This window comes from Pongo abelii, chromosome 8 (genome assembly GCF_028885655.2).
Source record: "Pongo abelii isolate AG06213 chromosome 8, NHGRI_mPonAbe1-v2.0_pri, whole genome shotgun sequence".
Lineage (NCBI taxonomy): Eukaryota > Metazoa > Chordata > Mammalia > Primates > Hominidae > Pongo > Pongo abelii.
The window spans coordinates 78095328-78120444 of NC_071993.2; the positions used below are offsets into that span (position 1 = coordinate 78095328).

At 35.7% G+C, this 25117-nt stretch overlaps 1 protein-coding gene across 1 annotated transcript in view; it reads left to right on the forward strand.

Annotated features, from left to right (window-relative positions):
* Nucleotides 1-25117, forward strand: part of CTNNA3 (catenin alpha 3) — a 1821585-nt gene that overhangs the window by 1605430 nt on the left and 191038 nt on the right. Inside the window, exon 14 of the mRNA XM_054522537.2 lies at nt 16041-16133. Within this exon, the coding sequence (XP_054378512.1) occupies nt 16041-16133 (93 nt within the window). The remainder of the gene's footprint in view (nt 1-16040; nt 16134-25117) is intronic.

Here is a 25117-nt window from a genome sequence, read left to right on the forward strand (position 1 = left end):
ATAATTCTTCCTTAGGTGTTGTCCAAATATTTGTTTTATTGCATTCTAGTTTTCTATTTTATATATAAGCTGCCAACTTAAGCTACTTTATTCTAGCAGTGTAGGGAATTCTTATGTCCCATAAAGCAAACTTCAATCCAGTAACCTTGAATAATATGTCCAAAAGTCTAATACAGATCTGAATTACTGTCTTATGGAGCAACACCCCCCTACAGTAATGTGTAATTTCTTTCATATTTTTTTTTTGATCAGTGAAATAGGAGTGTCAGTTTTAGACGTCCTGCTTATCCTTACATAGCATCCATGGCTGGAACACAGCAGGCAGTTTTTTGCTTTATTACTGTGCCTAGGATTACTTTGCAAATCTAGCCAGATGAATTTGGTTAGGATTGTTGATACTATACCTGGCAGCTTAACAATTTCTGAAAGTAAAAGACATCATGTCAGTTTATATATATATATATATATATATATATATATATATATATATATATATAAAAAACCCTTTGGGAAGTCAAACCACATCTCTTTCCCTCAAAATCTTTGTTATGGAAAACTTTTGTAAAACCACTTTCCAGGACACTGAAAATGTAATACCTAAAATAATGAAGTAACAGATTTTACAAATCCACAGAACAAAAAAGACCATACAAAACAGGGAAATAGCATGGGACCAGGTAAGGGACACTTCTCTGTATCTGCTGTCACCACCCCCTTTAATGTTTGCTCTGATAATAAAGACATACACTGCAATTTTCCTCTTGCCTATCAAAAGATTTTGTCTGTGTCCACATCAGCTTCAAATATCATGCAACATTGATAGACCTATTGCAAGGGGACAAGGCCAGCTATACTACCCCACTGCGGATTTTGCAATCTTGTCCCTTTTTTATTGCTGACATGTCCTTGAAATGGTACGTTCAACCTTAAGCAGATTTTCGTGTAACACTCATTGCTTGTTTTTTTTCCTGATGATAAAAGATAGAAAAATGTTTTGTAACAACTTAGAGACAAATCAACTAAAAGAGGAAATGTCACTTATAATATTCTACAACCCATAGATGATAATCAATAAAATATGTTGAAATATTTTCTTTTTTTCTTTTTTTTTTTTTGAGATGGAACCTCACTCTGTTGCCCAGGCTGGAGTGCAGTGGGGTGATCTTGGCTCACAGCAACCTCTGCCTCCTGGGTTCAAGTGATTCTCCTGCTTCAGCCTCCTGAGAAGCTGGGATTACAGGCATGTGCCACCACGCCCAACTAATTTTTGTATTTTTAGTAGCGACAGGGTTTCACCATGGTGGCCAGAATGGTCTCAATCTCTTGACCTTGTGATCTGCCCGCTTCAGCCTCCCAAAGTGCTGGGATTACAGGTGTGAGCCACTGTAGCCAGCCGATATATATATTTTTTTCATTTTATCTTCCTCTTTCTCACGCACATACACGGACAATACAAGTTTTAAATAATTAGACTATATATATATACACATATATGCACACACATATATATACACATATATACATATACGCACATATATACACACATACATACACATATACATATATACATATATACACAATATACATATATACACATAAACATATATACACACACATATATACACACATATATATACAGATATTCAGTTAACAATATTTCAAGTGCATTTTCTCTGCTATTAGACATTCTCTGAGACTCTTATTTTAATATCTATAGAATAGCATTTTTGGAAAAGAAAAATGAACAAATTTTAAGTTAGATAGACTCCCTTTTACTGTCTAGTCTAAGGATAAGATCAAAAATTCACAAATATAGAGTTTATTTGGCTATAGAGTTTGATGAAAAAGGTGAGACTTTTTTCTCACTGAAATAAATTAGAATAGGTCTGATATTCTAATTTATTTCAGAACAACATGGCACCGGTGTTCTGATTTTTGATCAGACATTCAGACGTAAGAGTTGAAGGTCAGGGTGTGTATCTAGCCATCTGCTGCTACTGTTTCTACTACTGCTGCCACCACCATTTTTAGCATCCCCACCCCCGACTACTGCTCTTATTATTATTGCATGGTTTCAACCACCTCCCCCCATAGATCAACAAGAGTAATGGTATTGCCACAATTGTCAATGGCATCAGCAATTGCTGTGTGTGAAGAACCGTCACATCATCCTACATAGTCCTGCATAAAGGAAGTTTGAAAAGCTGTTTCTAATTTCCTGAGAAGTTAACAATCTATAAGAGATTTGTGATATAAAATTGTATTCTGCATGTTGAATAAAAGATAGGCTGACAATTCAAAGTTTTCTGAAATAGATATTCATTATCTTTCCTGATACCTTGCTAAACCTATCATAAAATTCTAAAGTTAATAAAAATGACTGAAATTTTATAAATCATCTGTCCAATCCTTTCATGTACCACTGAGGAAGCTGTGTTCTCAACAAGTTAAGTTCTTGTTTTAGGTCACAAGATATTAAGGGCAGCATTTGACCTTGAATCTGGATATTCAATCCTAGATATTACGTTCTACCATAGTTCCAGCCTTATTATGTTGTAAGAAGTTTTGCAAGTCACTTACCATAGATTTTCTGTTCCTAATTTGGAAATAGTATATAAACTCACAGCTCTGTCTCAGAGCACGTTTAGTAGGTGTACTTATCCGTAGAGTTTAATTCAAACAGAATTAAAGAAGAAAGAATAACTCAGGAACATTTTGCAGGTCCACTGACACACTCCTATGCGTGTTATAGGTGAAAATTGAATTCATCTCAAGCTTAGTATAACTTAGAGCCAGAGTACCATTCTGGGAAACAAGTGGACTTTCTTTTAGTTGGGTTTTCAAAGTCAATGCCTGGTTCAAGTTAGACAGCAGTGAAGCAATGAGGAAGAGTCTCTTTCATGTTTGCTCCATACACATCGTTTGTTAAAGTCCAGAAATCATATCTGGCAGGGGAAAAGGCGGTTCAAGGACTTCTCTGGTATTGTGCTGCTGTAAGCCCTTAAATACCTGGCCTACCTTTTCTCTGAGCAGTATGTTTGTACTGTTCGAAGCCTATTTTCTAGACTTACAAGTTTTGACTGTCCGGTTCCTGCATTTATCATACATTTGTAAGTATCAAGCCACATGTTTCATGAAACAAGTACTGGACCCTATTTTGAAGTAGCCCTTTATTAGCTGCATAATATTGGACTGGTTCTATTAACTGTAAGGCTCAGTTTTCTCAGCTGTGGTATTAAAATGATAACATTTGCCTCTCAGGTTTATTGTTAAGATTAAATGAGAAAATGAATGTGGAATAACCTGGCACAGTTTTTGTTAATAAATTATATTAAGATCTTAATTAAAAATGATTACCTCACTTTTATGTTCTCAAAGAGAAGAATTTCAAAGATCCTGATTTGAGTCTGGATATTTCTAATATTTGAACTTTGTAAAAATAAGCTTTCAGCCAAATCTTATTCTTTATGGCTTCATTAGTTCACGTCTTTATTGAAATTTCTGGCTTAAATATTTCTTATGACAGTTTTCATGAATTAGACATGCAGCCCTTGGAATCAGAGCTATGTCACCAAGTCATTTGGTGGTTGAATAAGTACAATGATATTGATAATGTCACTTTAATTCACGACCCACTTGCTGATTTGCTGTATGCTTTTCTGCTGTTATTAGCATCGTTGACATCTTAGGAGCAGAGGAATGACTGCTTTCAAGCTTCCTGGTAGAAAAAATGACTGAGGCTGTAATATGATTTACCCCATGTGATTCTATTATTATTGAGTCATAGAAAGTCCTTATATAAACTTGAGCAATTATGATTATTCCCTGTGATAAACATTATAATTCAGATTCAAACATAAGGCATCAACTATTTAGATATTTGATGCTTGCTGGCCTGCGTAGCTTTCTAGATAGTGACCTAATAAAAACTTGCTTCTTAGAAAATATATGAACAACTAAGGCTCAGGGTTGTGTCTCCTCTGACAGCAATATTCTGTATGCTTAAGATTTATGTGCCCACAGTGTCCTATTTGGCTACATGTTTCATCATACCCTTTCATACATTATAGGTATACATTTTTTTCTTTTACTTTAGCATATATTTTTACATTCTGCACCTTAAATTTGTCAAACTGTATTTCAATTATTGTAGTGAGGTCAAATATTCACCTAGGCCTGTTAGTTTTATCCTATGGAATAATTCATATTCTTTTTTTTGGTTTGTCTTTTGATAGCATCTTGCTCTGTTGCCCAGGCTGGAGTGCAGTGGTGCAGTCTCTGCTCACTGCAACATCCACCTCCTGGGTTCAAGCAATTCTCTTGCCTCAGCCTCCTGAGTAGCTGGAACTACAGGTACCCGCCCCCACGCCTGGCTAATTTTTATATTTTTTAGTAGAGACAAGGCTTCACCATGTTGGCCAGGCTGGTCTTGAACTCCTGACCTCGTGATCCACCCGCCTCTCATATTCTTAACATGTTGGAAAAGGGAAAAATGGTTTATAAAACATAAAGGGATTTATATTCTGTTTTAGAAAAAAAGTCATTTGGATTTTGATAGGATTGCATTGAATCTATAGATCACCTTGGATAATATGAACATTTTAACAATATAAGTCTTCCAATTCATAAACATGAGATGTTTTTTCTGTTTATTCATATCTTCTTTTATTTCTTTAGGCAATTTTTGTGTTTGTTTGTGTTTTTTGTTTGTTTGTTTGTTTTTGTTTTTGAAACGGAGACTCACTCTGTCGCCCAGGCTGGAGTGCAGTGGCGTGATCTCGGCTCACTGCAAGCTCCACCTCCCGGGTTCACACCATTCTCCTGCCTCAGCCTCCCGAGTGGCTGGGACTACAGGCGTCCGCCACCAGGCCTGGCTAATTTTTTTTGTATTTTTAGTAGAGATGCAGTTTCACCATGTTAGCCAGGATGGTCTCAATCTCCTGACCTCGTGATCTGCCCATCTCGGCCTCCCAAAGTGCTGGGATTTGCCCAGCTAGCAATGTTTTATAGTTTTCAGTGTTCAAGCCTTTTATTTCCTTGGTTAAGCTTACTTTAAAATATTTTAATTTTTCTGATAATATTGCAAGTTAGACTATTAATTTTGTTTTTTTATAATTTGTTGTTATTGTGTAGAAACACAACTGATGATTTTGCTTTTGTATTGTGCAACTTTACTAAATTATGAGTTCTAACAGTATTTTGGTGAAATTTTTAGGTTTCAACATATAATATTACCTGCAAACAGAGATAATTTTATTCTTCCTTTCTGATATGTGTGCCTTTCATTTCTTTTTCTTGCCTAACTGCTCTGGTTAGGATTTCCAGTTCTATGTTGAATAGAAGTAGCAAGAATGGGCATCCTTGCTTTGCTTCTGATCTTAGAGACAAAGCTTTCAGTTTTTCACTATCATATTAGCTCTAGGCTTTTAATAAACAATTCTAAAATTCACTTAGAACTATAAAAGACTCTGAATAGTTAAAGCAATCTTGAGAAAGAAGAACAAAGCTGGGAGGCATCATACTACCTGATTTCAAAATATATTATAAATCTACAATAATTAAAACAGTATGGTACTGGAATAAACGCAGAACTATAGACCAATGGAAGAGAATAGAGAGCTCAGAAATAAACCTAAGTTCAGTCAACTGAGCTTCAACAAGGGTGCTAAGAATACCCCATGGGGAAAGGATAGTCTCTTCAACAAATGGTGTTGAATATCCACATGCAAAAGAATGAAATTAGACCCTTATTTTACACCATACACAAAATAAAATAAAAATAAGTTAAATATTTAAACCTGAGACCTGAAACTGTAAAACCCTTAAAGAAATCATGAGGGAAAAGCTTTATGATGTTGGTCTTAAAAATGACTTTTTTGACCAAAAGCACAAACAACAAAAGCAAAAACAGACATATTACATCAAACTAAAACCTCTCTGCACAGCAAATGAGACGGTCAAAAAAACAAAAAGGCAATCTATGGAATGGAAGAAAGTGTTTATAAGCCATACATCTCATGAGGAGTTAATATCCAAAACCCATAAGAGACTCAACTCAGTAGCATAAAAAGAAATAACCCAACTTAGAAATGGGGAAAGGACATGAATATGCATTTCTCCAAAGAAGACATACAAACTGCCAACAAGTGTATGAAAAAAATGCTCAACATCACTAATCATCATGGACATGAAGAAAAAAACACAATGAGATATCACTTCACACTTCTTAGGATACCTATTATCAACAGCCACAGAAAAGATAAGTGTTGGTGAGTATATGAAGAAATTGGAGCCCTGGTACTCTGTTGATGGGAATGTAGAATGGTACAACTGCTATAAAAAATAGTATGGAGGTTTCTCAAAATTAAAAACAGAACTACTATATGATCCAGCAATCCTACTTCTGGTTATATGTCCCAAAGGATTGAAATCAGAATCTCAAAGAGATATCTGGACTCCCATGTTTATTTCGGCATTATTCACAATAGCCAAGATGTGAAAACAATCTAAATGTCCATTGACAGATGAAAGGGTAACTAAAATGTGATAAACTTGTAAGATGGAATATAATTCAATCTTAAAAAAAAAGGAAATCAGTCATATGCAACAACAAGGGTGAACCTTGGGGACATCATTCTAAGTGAAGTAAGCCATTAGCAGAAAGGCAAATACCGCATGATTTGCCTTATATGAGGTATCTAATGTTTTTACCCGCCTAGAAACCATGAGCAGAATGGTAGTTGTCAAGCTGAGGGGAGGGGAAATGAGGAGTTGCTGCTCCAAAGGTATGAAATTTCAATTATGCAAGATAAATAAATAAAGATCCTGCTATACAGCACTGTACCTATAATTAGCAATACTATGTTATTCACTTTAAAATGTGTTAAGAGGGTAGATTTCATATTAAATGTTAATACAATACTGATAATAATACTGTAAAGAACAATAATAACAAAATAGAGGGATACTAATGGTTCCTGGAGGCAGTTTTGAATTATATTTTAAAAGATTGTAAGAAGAAAAGTCACCAATTCTTGATTTTGGAGACATACATCTTATTTGCATCTTCATTTATTCTTCTGTTGCATTAACTCAATAAAATATGTATTTACTGAGCACTGACTGTGTGCCAGGCACTGTTAGGCACTTGGGTTATAAAACTGAGAATAATACTAGATGCCTTCTCCCTCTGGTGGCTATAACAGAAAGATATGTGTATTCAGGAGATTAACCCTATTTTGAATTGATATGATGAATTAGAGTGGACTATGTTTCAATCAACTGAACTCAACAGATTTACCAAATCTTCACTAGTGTTGAGATCTCTCAGTGTTGAGGAGATGTTTGATCCAGCCTACTGTTTGTCGTAGCCTTATTATGTTTTCAGTTTAAGCATCAGTTCATAAAAACTGAAAATTCAAAGGATTTACAAAAATTATCAATTTTACTTACTTCTCATCTTCATTTTAAAGGTCAAGGAATGTAAGCATAGGAAAAGTCTGAGATTTGCCTAACAAAATATAACTAATTTAGTTAGGATACCCAAGTATCCTAACTTCAAGTTCCATTAATATCCTACCGTAACACAAGCCTACCAGCTTTCTGATGATATAAGAAATATCTTCCCAGTTTTTCCTCAGATGCTTTACACTCATTCCTCTCTTCTGCCTGACACATCCTAGGAAATTTTTTCATCCCTAACCACTCAACTTCAGTCTCAAATCATATAACTCTATGGAATATCTTTCATCTCCATCTAATATTCTTACCCTTTATCTCTCTTGAGGGCAAGGGTTGTGTTTTATTTCCTTCAAGGTTCCCAGTATCTAGCATAATAGTTCGTGTCTACATACAGCCACGCTGTGTATGAGAATGTTTCATTCAGTGATGGACTGCATATAGGATAATGGTCCCATAAGAAGGCTATAATGGAACTGAAAAATTCCTATCACCTAATGACATTGTATTATTTGTTCTCACATTCCTATAAAGTACTACCTAAGACTGGGTAATTTATAAATAAAAGAGAATTAATTGGCACACAGTTCCACAGGCTGTACAGGAAGCATGGCTGGAGGGGCCTCAGGAAACTTACAATCATGGCAGAAGGTGAAGGGGAAGCAGGCACATCTACAGGGCAGGAGGTGGAAGAAAAGAGCCAAGGAGGAGATGCTACACACTTTTAAATAGATCTCATGGAAACTCACTCACTATCATGAGAAGAGCAAGGAGGAAATCTGCCGCAATGATCCAATCACCTCCCACCGGGTCCCTCCCTCAACACTGGGGATTAAAATTCGACATGAGATTTTGTCCAGAGCACAAATCCAAACCATATCAGATGCCATAGCCATCTTAACATCATGACACAACACCTTACCTTTTCTATGTTTAAATATGTTTAGATACACAAATATTTACCACTGTGTTACAGTTGCCTATAGTATTCAGTACGGTAACATGCCATACAGGTTTGTAGCCTAGGAGCAATGGGTTATACCATATAGCCTAGGTGTGTAGTAGGTTATACCATCTAGGTTTGTTTAAGTATACTCTATGATATTTGCACAGTGACAGATTCACATAATGACACATTTCTCAGGATGTGTCCTGATTGTTAAGCAACATGACTGTATATGTAAGACAATCAAATATGTTAGTTGAGTTAACTTGAGTTGATTATATAATCAAGCAAACTTAGATTAGCACTGAATATCTTCAGATAATCTCATTATGAATAAAAGATAAAAACAAGTTCAGCAGAATGAAAGCAGCTTATTAAATTCTGGTATTAAGATGACAAACAAATGATAGAATTTCCTTTTTTAAGGCTAAATAGTATTTCATTGTGTGTATATGTTTGTGAGTGTATATATATATATAGAGAGAGAGAGAGAGAGCTCACATTTTCTCTATTCGTTCATCCAATGAAAGACACCTAGGTTGCTTCCATCTCTTAGCTATTGTCAACATGGAAGTGCAGATACCGCTTAGGCATATTGATTTGAATTTTTTTTTTTTTTTTTTTTTTTTTAGACAGAGTCTCATTCTGTCACCCAGGCTGCAGTGCAGTGGCATGATATTGGCTCACTGCAATCTCTGCCACCCAGTTTCAAATGACACCCTTGCCTCAGCCTCCCAAGTAGTTGGGATTACAGGCACACGCCACCGTACCCTTCTAATTTTTTGTATTTTTAGTAGAGACGGGGTTTCACCATGTTTGCCAAGCTGGTCTTGAACTCTTGACCTCAGGTGATCCACCCTTCTTGGCCTCCCAAAGTGCTGGGATTACAAGCATGAGCCACTGCGCCCAGACCCTTTTTAATATTGTTTTCACACACACAAAAATGATACATAAGTGAGGAGATAGATTTGTTAATTAGAATTTAATCATTTCATAATGTTAATATATACTGTTGTAAACATCACAGTATGCTACATATATAATATATACAATTATCAATTAAAAATTTAAAAAATAAATTTTAAAAAAGACTGCAAGAAAGTTTGTAGTTTTATTTTCACACATTTTCTGATATCTTCTTCCAGTAGTCTGGTTAAGACTAAAATGTCTTCTCTCTTTTGTCTTGTAAACATAATGTTATTATATGGGATATGATTTTCAGTTTACATACTTATTTGCAAGTAAATTTAGTTTTAACTTGGCTCATGGGAAATTGAAATATAGTCATTCTTGGGCCTTCCCTTACTCCTGCTGCCTATGTTGGGCCAAGTGAGCCAAAATTCTTGAGCAGTGATTCTCAAATGGGTGATTCCTAAGCCTCCAAATTTCCAGGGGATGTTTGGTAATGTCTGGAAACATATTTAATTATATCTCATGACTTGAGAGGGTCCAAATGTGTGTGGTAGATAGAAGCTAGGGTTGGTGCTAAACTTCTTACAATACACAAAACAGATTCTCACAACTGGAATTATTCAGATCAAGACGTCAACAATGCTAAGACTGCGAAACACTTCTCTTGGGGCTAAGTCTGTCTCTGGAGGCTTGGGCTGCATCAAGACATCAGGGAGTCTCACCGATCCTGTCATTTACCCACACTGGTTGCCAGTGAGACATCCATTGTCCCAGCCCATGTAACCCTTTCAGGTCTACCACTGTTTCCATGACAAGTTTGTGGCACGGGGCTATGGTGAGACTTGAAACACTGGTCTGGGCTTACTAGATGACATTTTCTCTGAAGTCTTTTTATATCCATATTGGATTGTCAAGGAGTAGGGCAAGTTACTACTGATTATGGAATCACAAACTTTTTAGTCTTCCACATCTGAGAATCTCTTCTGAGCTTATGGAAAACCTTTCTCTACACAAAATCTCATCTCTAGTTTCCATAGGATTTTTTTTAAAAATTCAAGAATATTTGCATATACTTTTCTTTAGGCAAGGAATTATTGATTCAATACTTATTAAAGACAGAAGGCAAAGGATTAGACATTCTCCACAGCTCAAAAATGTTCCCATGATTTTCTTGTGAAATTGATCAATAACAAAACTTGTCAGTAATTAAATTGTTCCTTTATTCAGCTAAGAAATAGAAAAATTGAGACATACTATGTGCCATTTCACATTCTCAGAATGGAAAACAAGACAAACAACATACCTATTTTCATGTAAGTTAAGTTCTAGTAGGGATAAGATAAAAAATGTATCCCACCTGCCAAAAAAAGGAAAAAAATGAAGAAAAGATATAATTTTAGGTGAAAATCATGAAAAAGGACCTAAAGAAAATATATAGACTAATATAAGAAATAAATGAAATGGGGAAAAGGGTTAACTTTAGTTAGACTGGCCAGGGGAGACTTCTCTGAGTAGAGAGCATCTGAGCTCCCATGCCGAGAAGGATCCGGTCTGCAAGAAGGGGTAAACAGAAAGACACAAAGAGCCTTAAGTGGAAAGTGCTGACAAGTGGGACATGTTTGAGGAGGAGAAAAGGGGTCAGTGTAATGGAAATGTCACTGATTTCTCGAATATTTATAAGGTAGAGTGCCAGTCTCATGGTCAAAGGTGTGGGGCAGGAACTTTAGTGTGTGTTTGTGTGTGTGTGTTCAACAAGGGCCATGTCTTAATTTTCTTTAATTTGGCATTGTGTCATTGATATATTTTCATTTTTTAAATGTATTTTAATTCTGATCTCTCCATTTTGACATTGCAAAATCATCCTACGTTACCACCTCAGCTGGAATGAAATCACTGAACATGTGACGTTAGCCTCCTGCTTGGGATGGACATTCGTAGCGTGTTTCCTAAGAGCTTCTCTGAGTGCGAGACCACTCTTGACATTACTATGGTGGTTATTTGATTTCAGTAAGTCAGTGAAAGCTAGCCGGTGAATTATATTTATAGTAAGTCATGTGTATGATTTAGAATTCAAACATAATTCTGAGAAGAAGCCAAGCATGACTCTTGTTTTCCACAGTAGTTTTAATACTTTTTATTTCTTCTTTATTTTCTTTCCGCGTGTTTTTTTCTTTCTTCTTTAAAATTTAGCAACCATGAATTTCTTTTTTGTATTTTAAAATTAAATATTTATAAAGTCTGTGCAAGTGAATTTTTAGTTGTAATAATGCCACCTGTTTCATTAGGGATGCTGAAAGAATTAGTGAGATAATGTCTATAGAAAGGATTGAACTCCTTGTGGGAAAAAGGATATATATATGAAATTTACTGTGATCCTGAAGTCTTAATGTATTACTACTATGTCATTGCTGTCCTGGCTTCTATGTAAACACCTCAGCCTGAATTTTTTGAACTTCAACTTCTATATTTGTTTCTGGCTTCTTTTGCATGGATCAAGTGAGATAACAACAATAATGATAATCTATACTATTCATAAACAATATTAATAATTCAGTATTTCCTAGTCACCGAATAATGTTCTGGTCCATAATCTTGTTTTATCTTTACAATAACCCTAAAAATTAGGTAGTATTTGTGCTATTTTACAGGTGAAGAAACTAAGCCTATTCCAAATCACTTTTGGGCTGCCTAAGGAAGACTCCATAATAAGCCAGAGGTAAAATAGGAAAATATGAAATATATATCCACTATTCTGATATGAGAAATAACATTAATGTCTGCATTGATTAACACTTTTTCTGAAAAAATGGGCTCACTTCATCTTGGTCTGGTTTAGAGACAGCCCAGCTTAAAGAAGACAAATTATTTCCATCATCCCTGAGAATCATGCTAGAGTGAATCTTTGCTGAGGCCAGTTTAAGAGATAATTTCACTCTTAGACATGATTAAAGTCCAATTAAAAGAGATCTCTTACATGGAGTTTGGAAGGAAGCAGTGCATGGGTAATTATATTAAACCCTGTTTAGCACAATGACATTAGATAATCAAACTCAGGTAACTGTAACTAGAGACAACTAGTAAATGTACCATGTCAACCCATAATAATGTCTGTGTAGAATCTAAAGGACAGAAACATTGGTGGCTTATCCAAAGTCCCAAATCAAAAATGAATTTGGATTATAATGGATTAAAATTATTAAATTTGGAATAAAGGTGATTCAAATTTGGATATATTTACATAAATGTTTAATAAAAATATAAAGGTGTATATTGGGATGAGGTATAAGACAGTGGAGAAAGAAGAGGAAAAGCAACAAACAGAAATAAACTTTTGCCACAATCCAGCTATGTCTGTGGGCTAAGGTCTTACCCAAAGCATCTTAATATAATTGAGCCTCGCAACAACTTTTGGGATTAGGTATTATTATCCAAATTTTATTCTGAGGGAACCAAACTTTAAAAGAGAACACATATTGCCCATAATCACTCATTAGAGGACCAGAGCTCAAATTCAGGTCTGCATTACTCAAAATTATAGGGCCTTTCTAATATATAACACTGTCTCTAAGATAGTTAATCTTTCACAGAATGAAAATTGATTAGAAACACACACACACACACACACACACACACACACATACACACAAAACTTCCAGATGTTTACCAGATAGGTAGAAGCAGACTATTTTAAGAAGGCATGATCTAGGGTACTGTATCATCCCTCCTTTCCCACCCCTTTCTTTTTTCTTTTTTTTTTTTTTTGAGATGGAGTTTCACTCTTGTTGCCCAGGCTGGAGTGCAATGGCGGGATCTTGGCTCACTGCAACCTCGGCCGCCTGGGTTCAAGCAATTCTCCTGCCTCAGCCTCCCAAGTAGCCAGGATTACAGGCATGTGCCACCACGCCCAGCTAATTTTGTATTTTTAGTAGAGACGAGGTTTCTCCATGTTGATCAGGCTGGTCTCGAACTCCTGACCTCAGATGATCCACCCACCTTGGACTCCCAAAGTGCTGAGATATTTGCTGTTTCTATTATTTGTGTTTAGTGCTGAAGGAGTTAATGTATTGCCCTCAAAATTATTAGTGTGCTCCTTTCTCTTTCTTAGTTTCCACTTAAACTGTAGCATTTTGTATTTAACTATTTATTTTCACAGTACCATCCAACACCATGCCTTACAGAATGTGAAATGCTGCCAGCAAGTGTTTTGAACACTTCCCCACTGATTTTGTTCATGAAAAGAAGAGGTCAGTTTTTGTAGCTTTGCAAGAAAACTATTAATCCTGTGTTAAACACAAAGAATAACACAGAAGTATGTGGGCGTAAATGGTAGGCTTATCTCTTCCTACAGCATCCCCAACAAAAATGGCACTTTTGACTTCTGATAGCAGCAATTGTTCTTAGTTTGTTACTTTACTTGGGGGTTGAATAAACTATAGGAGTGGATGATGAAGTTATTTGTCATTGCATGATAGGATATAACCCAAGTAATAAACAACAGACATTTATAAGAAACAGATCACAGTAGGGACACCAGACAGCCTTCAGTTGCAAAATAACAGGGCACGAGAAAGAGAATTTGATTAACTGAATTTGTTCAAATGTTATAGGGCCTGGTGATATAACAAGGAGGGAAATTGCAAAGATGTTTTCTCAAGAATACTGTGACAAGAATACACAAAATGGCTAATAACGAGATATATGATTGTATAGAAATTACATAGTAATGAACTTGTGCTATTAATACCTAAGAAGAAAGAATCAATTGTCCTAAGATAATAGCTGCATGTAGTTGCAGCAAAGAAGGATTGCAAACAGATCAACATAGAGATAAAAAATAGCACATTGAAGGCTTTGGCGAAAGGGGGAATGTTAATATCTGGTAGGAATTGGTTGAAATAAATGCAAAATGCTCTTCTGCAAAGGGATGGGTATTGCTCAGTGCAAGTGTGTGAGAACAAAGAAAGTGCTGTTTTTAAAGATCTATGAGATGAGAAAGAATCTGAAGCCATTGATGAATAGGAAATTGGTAGTTTTGCTCTATAATATGAGCTAATCATCAAATGTCCCCATCTCTGGAGTGCTCCCAAGGGATGAAAGGCTATTGGCAACCCTGAAAATAAACAGAACGTCTGTGTGTAAAGCAAGGTTTAAGGCAAACCAGAGCTAGTCTAAGGAGACGGGCTCTGCCCATTTCCAGTCTTCAACAGCCATGTGTGCATGAAAGATGCAGGCCAAAGGACATCTTCTACTTCGTTTTTGGTTGTTTTCTATGAAACCTAAATACTTATTTTCTGGGTTTGTCACCAGGATATTGTAGCAAAGGAATCATACAGAGTGGAATAATGGACATTGGAGACTCAGAAGCAGGGAGGATGGGAGAGAGGTTAGGAATAAAAAGCTACATATTGGGTACAATGTGCACTCCTTGGATGAAGAGCTCACTAAAATCTCAGACTTCACATTTATGCCATTCATCTGTGTAACCAAAACCCACTTGTATCCCCAAAGCTATTGAAATAAAAAAAATATGTTAAGTTGAGACCTTGTGCGCTAAAACAAATACTAGGCTAATTCTTGTTAAGCACTTTGACCTGTATTTGCAAAAATGACAAGGAAGATATGTCCTTGCCTCACAGAATAGACAGTTCAACAATTATCTTCCTAATTCAGCAATGATATATTAAAGTATGATGATCATTATGGCAGATAAAGTAGAGGGGGCTAGAAAACACTTGGCAGGGAATCCAGCCCAGTCTAGAGGATTCCTGAGCAAGACACTTCCCTGAGAAAGAGGCACTTAAGCTGAAATTGAAAGAAGGAATGGAAGTTAGCTAACTCTTTATAATAGACACTGAATTTCAAGTTGAATTATTTATTAAGTCCCTAAAAATTTTAATTTCTTGATAATTTCTGGTGGCATTTTGATGATATATGATTTTAATGATGATTATCAAATGCATTTATCAACTGTAAGCATCTTGGTTTGCAGTAACCACATAGTGGGTAGCCAAATTGCTATTCACTGAAATAAAATTTTCCTTGTGATCATTTTTTTGCTTTCTTTTTCTCTCACAGTTTATTGGGATATAATTCATATACCATAAAACTCACCATTTTGAAGTATAAAACTCAGTGTTTTTTAGTATATTCAGAAGGGTTTGTGATCATTCCTACTATCTAACTGCAGAACATTGTTATCATCTCAAAGAGAAACCACATACCCATCAGCTGTCATTGCCCATTTCCCCTTTCCCCTAGCACCTAGCAACCACTAATTAAATCTCTGTCTCTATAGATTTGCCTGTTGTAGACATTTCATGTAAATGGGATCATACAATATGTGGCCTTTTGTGGCTGGCTCCCATCACTTAGGATGATGTTTTCAAGGTTCACCTGTGTTGTGGTGTGTATCAGTATTTTGCTTCTTTTTATGGCCAAATTATATTCCATTGCACACATGTACCACATTTTGTTTATCCATTCATCAGTAGATATACATTTGGTTTCCATTTGTTAGCTGTCATGACTGATGCTCCTGTGAACATTTGTGTATATGTATTTGTGTGGACATATGCCTTTGTTTCTCTTGAGTATATAATTGGGAGTGAAATTGCTGGGTCGTATGGTAACTCTATGATTACCGTTTTAAGGTACTGCCACATTGTTTTCCAAAGAAGAAATGCTTTTACATTCCCACTGGCAATGTTTTGCTTTCTTTTTATAGACCCCAGAGGAACTGGAGGATGTTTCTGACCTTGAAGAGGAACATGAGGTCCGCAGTCACACCAGCATTCAAACCGAAGGGAAAACTGATAGGGTATGTCACTTCAACTGGTGGGAGAACCATGTACTGTGTCATTGAAGGCTGTGCCCTCCCTTTGTCAATCTAGGCAGCCTCTAATGGGTGGGACTCCTGGATCTGGAGCTAGTTCTGTGAAGCACATGGAGAAAAGCCTTAGCTTTAAGGGAAACCATATGAAGGGAATTATTTTCCTCTATCTTGAGAGCTCAGAGTAAGTCCATTTCAGGTCACGTAGTGAATCTCTCCATACTGCTTTTGATCTTTATGGGAGTCATGGGAATATAAAAGCGAAATATGTACATGTTTGCTTAGAGTAGAAAAAAGAAACGAAGAAGTTGTAAATATACTCCAAAATTCTAGTGGAAAAGAAAACTCATCTGAGTCAATAATCTACTTTTCTTTCTCTACAATAACTTCTCCTGTGCCTGCCCCCAAACATACACACCCACACCCCACCACCACCACCACCACCACCACACAACTCCAAATATGTTAATTCTAATTTCTGAATTACTCTGAGATATTGTACTTCACTTTACTTCACTTTACCCGGTGCCTGGGTATCTGTGAAATTTGGCATCCTAGCCACTTATAGCTTGCAACTACAGACCAGACAACAAACCTTGGATCTGAAACCCGCGTAGTATAGCACGGTGCCTAAGCCTTCCTGGGAATGCCTGTGAATCTGCCACCTCCTTCTGGAGTGTTACTTGGGAAAATCAATTAGCTTCTCTGTACCTCAGTTCCCTCATTTGTAAAGCAGAGATACTAATAGTATCCTTCACGTGAGGATTACTGTGGGAATTAACTGAGTCAACTAACAGAGCACTTATATAGTGCCTAGTTCATAGTAACTTCTCAATAACTGTTAGTTACTATTATTTGTAGTAGTAATAGCAGCAGCAACAATAGTATGATTATCATGATCATCATTATTAATATTATTATTAAGTTAGTTAAATTCAGTGACATAAAATTTGGAGATGGAAGCAAATTCCTAACCTTTCCCTCTGTTTTGTGGTCTCTTATGGATCTATCTGGTGTTGAAACACTTATATTGAAAGGCTGGCGCATAGTCTGTTTTTGTAGACATATTGTTATAAAAGCTCTGCAGAAACATTTCAAGCAAAGACCTGTTTGGTTAACTCCATGTTCACAATGCATGTTAGTGCACATTTCCTTAAATAAAAATGTTGATATTCCTTACATGTTTTGATATTCTATTGTAATCTATGGCTTGTGGAAACTGATTTAAAAAAAAAAAACAAAACTTTAGTCTTTACCAAATTTTACCTATAATCCTTTGGATTTCTATTCCCTAAGAATGGAAAATAAGATAAGTACACTGCAAAATATCTAATTTTAAACAGATGCAGAGAGTCAGATTCTGTTTCTACTATTCTTTTTGATTGATGTTTTAAAATCCCACAACATATTATGTAAAATATTTTATTTGTTTATCTACTTTCACATATGTGAAATGAATGTTTAAAAAGCCATCTCGTTAGAGCTTAACTATATCTTTTTATTAACAATAATATCTTGCATCTGCATGTTTGTTTTTACAGTGTGCTAAGTATTTTCTCATTTACTATAAAATACAGAAAATATGGTAAAACATAATATGGGAAAAGATAAATTTGGGAAAGTTCCATGTTTTCAGACATTCAGATTGCCTAGAAATAATATATATCAGTCAAGAAAATAAAACCTATGTTTTATCAGAAACATTGCTTATCTCAAATTTTGGTAATAGGAATATTTCATTTCAGTGGAGAAAAAATGTTCTCTGAGTAGACACCATTATCACATAGCCAGACAGATAGTATTTTGTAATATATTGAGAAATGCTACTTTCTTGAGTTTCCATTTCTTACAGATTGTTTGAGTTATTTGTCAGCCCTCTAGTAGCCAATTTGTGTTGAAAATTGTCTAGGGTCATACAGCATCTGGATTTAGTTTTCTTCAAATCTAGTTGGCATCATTGGTAGAGATCACATCTTCTGAATGGAAATTGAATTGGAAATACATTTTGCTAAAGGTAAGCTTTGCTCATGCTTTCAGGGAAGTGGGTGCATGATTCACTCAGGCTGATGTCATTGAAGGTGAAGTATAGGTGTCAAGGCTTATAAAGTAATTGACCAAAGGAAATTTTGTTAAAATTAAGGCTTTTTTTAAGAATGCTGAAATTAGGATAAACACACCTCAGTTTTTATTCGGGCTTAGCACTTGTAGACGATGAAGACTTGGTTAGAAAACCAAATTTATTCATTTGAAAAATGAGATGAATAATACCATAGTTTCTCACAGCATCACTGGTAACTTCAAATAAGATAATGCATATGGAAGTGTTTCAAAAATTTCCACATTATATAAGATGGTAAACTGCTTATTACTACTATTTTCATTTGTATTTTTGTTCTTGGTCCGAAGTATAGGCCAGGCCAGCTAGATGACTGGCTGCCCATTATAGGTTACAAACTTGTTGATCTCTATGGTTCTGAATCTTAAGAATTTTTCATAGAAGGCACTGCTTCTAATGTTGTGGAAACTACCCTGAAACTGTTCTGCATCTTGCATTAGTGTTCTGCTGTGTACAGTTCTCAGACAATCAGTTCATTCGGAATGCCACTGGGTGAAAACCTCACCACTGTTTAGTGACAAGATAGATCCCTGACCACGAAATCTACTGGTGGCAACGTTATATTCAACCTAGCTATTCTCTGCTCTTATAAATCTCCTCTGCATAAATCCCAAATAATTTGGATTTTATTCACTTCCTGCATTAGGGCTCCCTAGCAACTACTATGTGGAATCCCTCTGATAACTGCTCAGTCGAGATAATACATATACAACCTCATATGAGGCATGAACCCCATGTAGAGCAACTCTTGACCAATAGCCCTATTCTGTTTCTAAGATGGACAATTTGGAAATGCATTTTCCACAGAACCTGAAAGGGTCCCCAGTAGGATCAAGTAGTAACCATGTTGATACTGTGTCTTTAGACTGTCTCTCCTTTCTTTCCTGATTCATTCTTCCCAGGCTCCCAGTTCCGTTTACTAATATCTATTTCCAAAAAAAACTGCCTTCCAATCTCAGACTCTGCTTTTTGGAAGAAAATAATAAAAGAAAATTACTCCACGTATATTATTTACTTAATTTTTACATTAACTTTGCTATATTAATATTATTCCAGTTTTACTAATAAGATCACTAAGGCTCAGATTTATGTAACTTGTGTAGTAAGAGGATTATGTCTTCAGACTCAGACCTTCTGTGATTGCCACATGTCAGTTTACTTAGGAAATACAGTTAGGATAAGTCCTTTACTAAAAAACAAACAGATAGACCACCACCAGAGCAATAAACCTGATGTATCATTAATGGAATTAGAAAGAGGGCAGAGCAAAGGATGTCACAGCTGTCTGACAAGGGGAAGACACAAATTTTCCTTTAAATTTTGAAGAGAAATGATTTTATATTGTAGATGATTTGATACCAATAACACCCCTTACATTATATCTGCCTTGTGAGTTTATTACAACAGATTCTACTCTCCTAAGTTAAGTTTATGAGACAGATGGCCATAGAAAAGGATAGCTCAGATTTGGTCCCCACCCAAATCACCCAACAAGAACCAACATTATATTTAGATAGGTTTTACAATATCTACCAGACATCTTGTATTCTTGAGTCCCATATTCTTTATACTAATATCTGTGTTCCATACTCCTTATAATAATAAAATGATATTTATATCTTCAGTCTCATATCCATCTGAGACATTATTGTCACATTCTAGCCGTAATTGCTGTAATTTCATATCCATTGGACTGAGTGTAACTTTTGGCACATTTCACACACACTCTCACTTTGAGAAGATACTATAAGATATTGAAGGAGATTCTGTTGAGAAATCTTTAAATACTCATGCCATGCTCAGTGTGGAATTTGGGGTCACAGCAGAGGATGAGTAAATGGATTTCTTTTTTGTTGTTGCTGTTTCTAAAGAGTAAATGCCTTTTTAGTTCTTGGATCATGCAGACTCTGCTGTATTGAACATGCGCTAGAACCAGGCACTGTTTAGTAATGGAGTGACAGTTATTTATTATCATTTTACTTTCTGTATTTCATTCCTACTAGCTTCAGCTCAACATCATTTATTATTGTTGTCACCAGTGGCAAATGCCACTAGGCATTGTAAAGTTCTGTAACTAACATATAATGATTTAGAGTCTGTGGTCAATGAGAAGATATTAAAAGACCAATAATGCATGACTTACGAAGTGGCAATGGAAACAGCAGTGGAAATCAGTAATTATCTTAATTATTAAACATGAATACTCACTGGACCAATACATGGTTATATCCAGTGATCAGGTGTACCGGAGTGACACAGGAGTTTGGGTTTGATACGGGTTCATAGAACATTCTTCACAGAGCTCATTGTTTATTCTATTCATGCTTTCAACCAGAATAAAACAGGCATCTTTTATCTGAAAAACTCAAATTCAAAAGAGACATGAAAATATACCTTTTAAAAGAGAATAAAATTTCTAAACTTATTAATAAGATGTTTGTAAGTCCTAAAAGCTTCCTAAAATGTTATATGACATACAGACTAAATCATATTTTCTATTTAAACAGAGCAGTGCCTGATACTATTTAACACATTATAGTTTACAGAACATTTTCAAATTGGTAGCTTATTTATAAAAAGCCCTGGAGCTTATTTTTGTTATCTTTTCCTTTTGGTTTTACTAATTAGGAAATGAAACAAAAAATTTAAGTAGTTTATGGAAGTCATATTGACTGGGACCAAATCTCAGGTCTTTTGGCCTCAAACATGTTCTCTTTCCAGTACAGCACACTTGTAAACTGGAATGGTCTCATCATCCCTTAATATTATCATTGATCTACTATTGCAACAGCCAGTATTATAGAGTTGATATTATAAATTGCTGTACTAGAAAGATGGTTTGTTAAACTGAAGACCACAAACCTTAAAATCAGATGTATTTAAACCTTGCAAATTTCTACATGTCCCCATCCTGCAATCTTCTATCAATAGCAAAATTGGCTTGTTGATTACCATTTAGAAACTACCTCGTAATGCCCAGATCCTGAAAGTCTCTCTTGGTGGGTCACTTCACCTTGATGAAGTGGAGTATTAGGCAAGTAGGGTCATATAGCAGGGGATCCTGCAGGATGAGGATCCAAAGTTAGTTCCCACCACGGAATCCAGAAGAGCAAAGGCTGTTGCTCCTTAGTCATTGTCTCATCACGTTGGCCTGTGTGATGTTTCAATAAAATGAGAATTCTAATTTCTAGAAGTTTTTCCTGTTTTATTTTCTGCAATAGGGGCAGCAGTCGTAGTCGAGACTTAGGAAATTATTTAAGTTGCAGCAGGGCAGCAGCTGAATGTTCCTCAAACTTACCTGGGTAATAACTGTGGGTTTAAAAAGGCTCTTCATAAAATTGATTGAAAGAGAGTTTGGGGAATAGAATAGGTGAGCAAGTGACTTGCCTTTTATAGAACTGCTGTAATGTATAAGTCAAGAGAATGGACTTTGGAGTCACATAAACCTTGACTCAAATCTTATTTCCTCCAATTACTATCCATATGAACTTCATAAAGTTACATTTCTAACTTTCAATTTTCTTATCTGTAAAATCATGATGATGATAATAATATCTATTTTTTATAGGTGTTTTTGAAGATTCAATTAGATATGTGAAAATTCTTGTTTGGTTTCTGGCACATAGGAAGTGAACAATAAATTTTGATTTTTATAAAATGAATCCCATGAAAAATGCAGATCTTTGTGTGCTCCTGATGTGCTTTGACTTTTTATTGAGTAGCTCGGGGAGCTTTGTAAATACAAATCTCTCTGACTCCTGATATGGGACTACTTGGTTTCCTGTTTCATGGTACTAAGTATTTTTGACATTATGGACACTTTACTACCAGAAGTCTTTTGAAATTGTTTTTTGCCTCAAGAAGGGGGCTAATCAAGAAGTGCTTTAAGAGATTAAAAGAAAGAAGGCTTTGTGATTCTTAATGATGCCAGCAAGTTTATGTAAATCTGTATTCACTTAAATAAGCTAGAACTGAAATAGATATCCAAAAAAGCAACCCTTGTTAATGCAACATCACAGAAAAGTTGACCCAATAATTGTCAAGTTCTTATTTCTCTCATCATTTAGTAAAATGCCTGGCTCTGCACTGGGAGTTTTTCTTCCTTGTGGAACTTTGGTAGCTTGGTAATCCATTAGTTTCTGTCTCTGTCAGTTCTCATAAACTCGCATAGGACTTAAACTTTTCAATTTTTAATTTTTCTGCCAGGCACAGTGACTCATGCCTATAATCCCAGCGCTTTGGGAGGCTGAGGTGGGTGGATCACTTGAGGCCAGGAGTTCAAGACCAGCCAGGCCAACATGGTGAAACCCCATCTCTACTAAAAATACAGAAATTAGCTGGGCATGGCAGTGCATGCCTGTAATCCCAGCTACTAGGAAGGGTAAGGTGGGAGGACTGCTTGAACCCAGGAGGCAGAGGTAGCAGTGAGTGGAGATTGTGCCCAGTGCACTCCAGCCTGGGTGACAGAGTGAGAGACTGCCTAAAAGAAAAAAAAAGAAAAAGAAAAAGAAAGAAAAAAGAAAAAAACAACATTTAATTTTTCTGGATGTATAATGATTTTTTTAAAAAAGAGAAAAAAATGCATCTCATTCTGATATTTATTGGATGCATGTTGGAAACAGTTCTGCAAGTAGCCATTTAAAATCACCTCTTCTTTCTTTGCCCCTGTCCAAGAAGAACATATTCTACAGTCATTCTTTCCTCCGCCTATATAACTTGAAATCCAATAAGGTCTAAATACTAAATCAAAGGTTTTGTTCTGTCTCACATAACTTAAACTTTGATTATAGTGTCTTGTAGGTGAGTGGTGAGAAAAGGAATTTGTTTAACAGCACTGAATTAGACCGGGTAAGATTTTTATTTAAGGATATTTGAATCTGCTAGTTCTAATTGCTGGAATTGAGTTTAATGAATAGAACATTAAAAACAAAACATTTAAATATTATAATTTCAACAATAGTCATTTCATATTTCATTGTGACCAGGTTACACTACATTTTTAAAGATACATTATTTGTCATATATACTGATGACCCCAAATTACAGAAATTGTAATATGCAGTCTTTGCTTGATGACTAAGGTCTGTCATGTGTTTAACATTATATTCACTTAAGAGCATATAGTTTGTCAACCTGCCCTGCCTTAGAGAAAATCTCTGGGGCCATTGAATCTATATAAGCTCTATAAATAGAAGTAAATTAGGACAGAAATAAGAACAGTTGCCTAGGTTACTGGACACAACCTCAAAACGTCAATAGCAACAGATGAACTGGAGCATATCAAATCTTAAAATACTAGCGATGGTTCTTAGTGTAAAAAAAACGCCATGTAAACTTTATGTTGATGATAGGAAAAACTGCCTCACTTTTGCTTGTTAACATGCAGTTAGCTGAATATCCTTCACTATGAAAATAGAAAAACAATTCCATGGATGAATGGTTTGCTCTAAAAATTAAAAACATTTTAATAGGCCATAATTATTATCAGAACAGACTCTCAATAACTCAAATTTGTACGGAATTACCTTACAGAATATTGGGACACATGACCTCATTACCACCTTCATGATCTAATTTGGCTTAGTATAAAAAACAGTTGGAATAAATCTAGATAAAATTCCATTAATCAGCAGCAACACAGCAGGCAATACATTTTCTCATCATTGGTTACTATCATTTCAATTTTATGTTTGGCAGTAACTCTCCTCTCCTATCTTTCTGGGTGATCTTTTTCATATTTTTCATGGTTTCCTTTTCCTCTATCTATTTTTAAACATTAGGGTTTATTAGAGTTCTCATCTAAACCCTATAGTCCTCCAGCTCTTCCTACTTTTCTTAGACATTGTCACATAAGCCCAAGATTTCAAATATCATATATAGGCACGTGATTCTAGCCTAGTCCTGTCTTTTCAGCTCTGACTACATATATTGGGAGGCCTACAAATTTCCTCTCCTTGAAATAATCACAGGCATCTGTAGATCTCACTGTTTCCAAACCTAAATGCACCACCTTAATCCACTAATCGACTCAAACTCTTACATTCCTTAAGGCACCTCTGTACATTCAGTTGCACAAATCTAAACTCAGGAATAGTTTTTGAATCTTCCCATAGCTAATCATACAACATGTTCTGGTTTTACTCTCTTCTAAGTATTTTCTGAACTTGTCCATTTTTCACCACCTCCACTATCACCACTGTCAAAGAAGAATTGCAGCAAAGTTAAATAGGAGAGGAAGACTTTATTCAAGGCTTTTTCAATGGAACAAAGGCTAGAACTCATTCTGAGCTCAACTCTGCTGAAACAAAGATTTTTCAGAGATGAGGTGAGAGGGATTATAGTCCATCAAATTTTCTAATTGTCTTTAACCAAAGAAATAGTAGAACTTCTCATAAATGTTTTCTTTATAATAGGAGATGGTTTTACAACTTGGAGAAAGCCGTTTTCAAGTGGAGGGGAACATTCATGCCATCTTGGTCCCTCCTTTAGTTTAGGCACTGGCACCTCTCACCTAGATTTCTGCAGCATGTTCTTAACTTATCTCCTGTCATCGGTTTTGTAAACTTCCATTGTCCATACTTAAGCTCCTGTGATATTTCCAAAGTGAAAAATCTGTCATCTATCATCATACATAAAAGCCCTTTTAGGTCTTAGTGTCACCCCTTGCCCTTAGCATGAAATCCCATCTTCTAATGCCCTCTGTAAAGGAACTTCAGGGTCTGCTCTCATTTGCATTATATTTGACCACTTTCTCTTCAATGCTACCTCCTCGTGCAGAAATCTCAGGTCTTACAAACATCAGGCTCACCCTCACACCATTCCATTATCTCTGAGAAACACAATTCCTACAATGCCC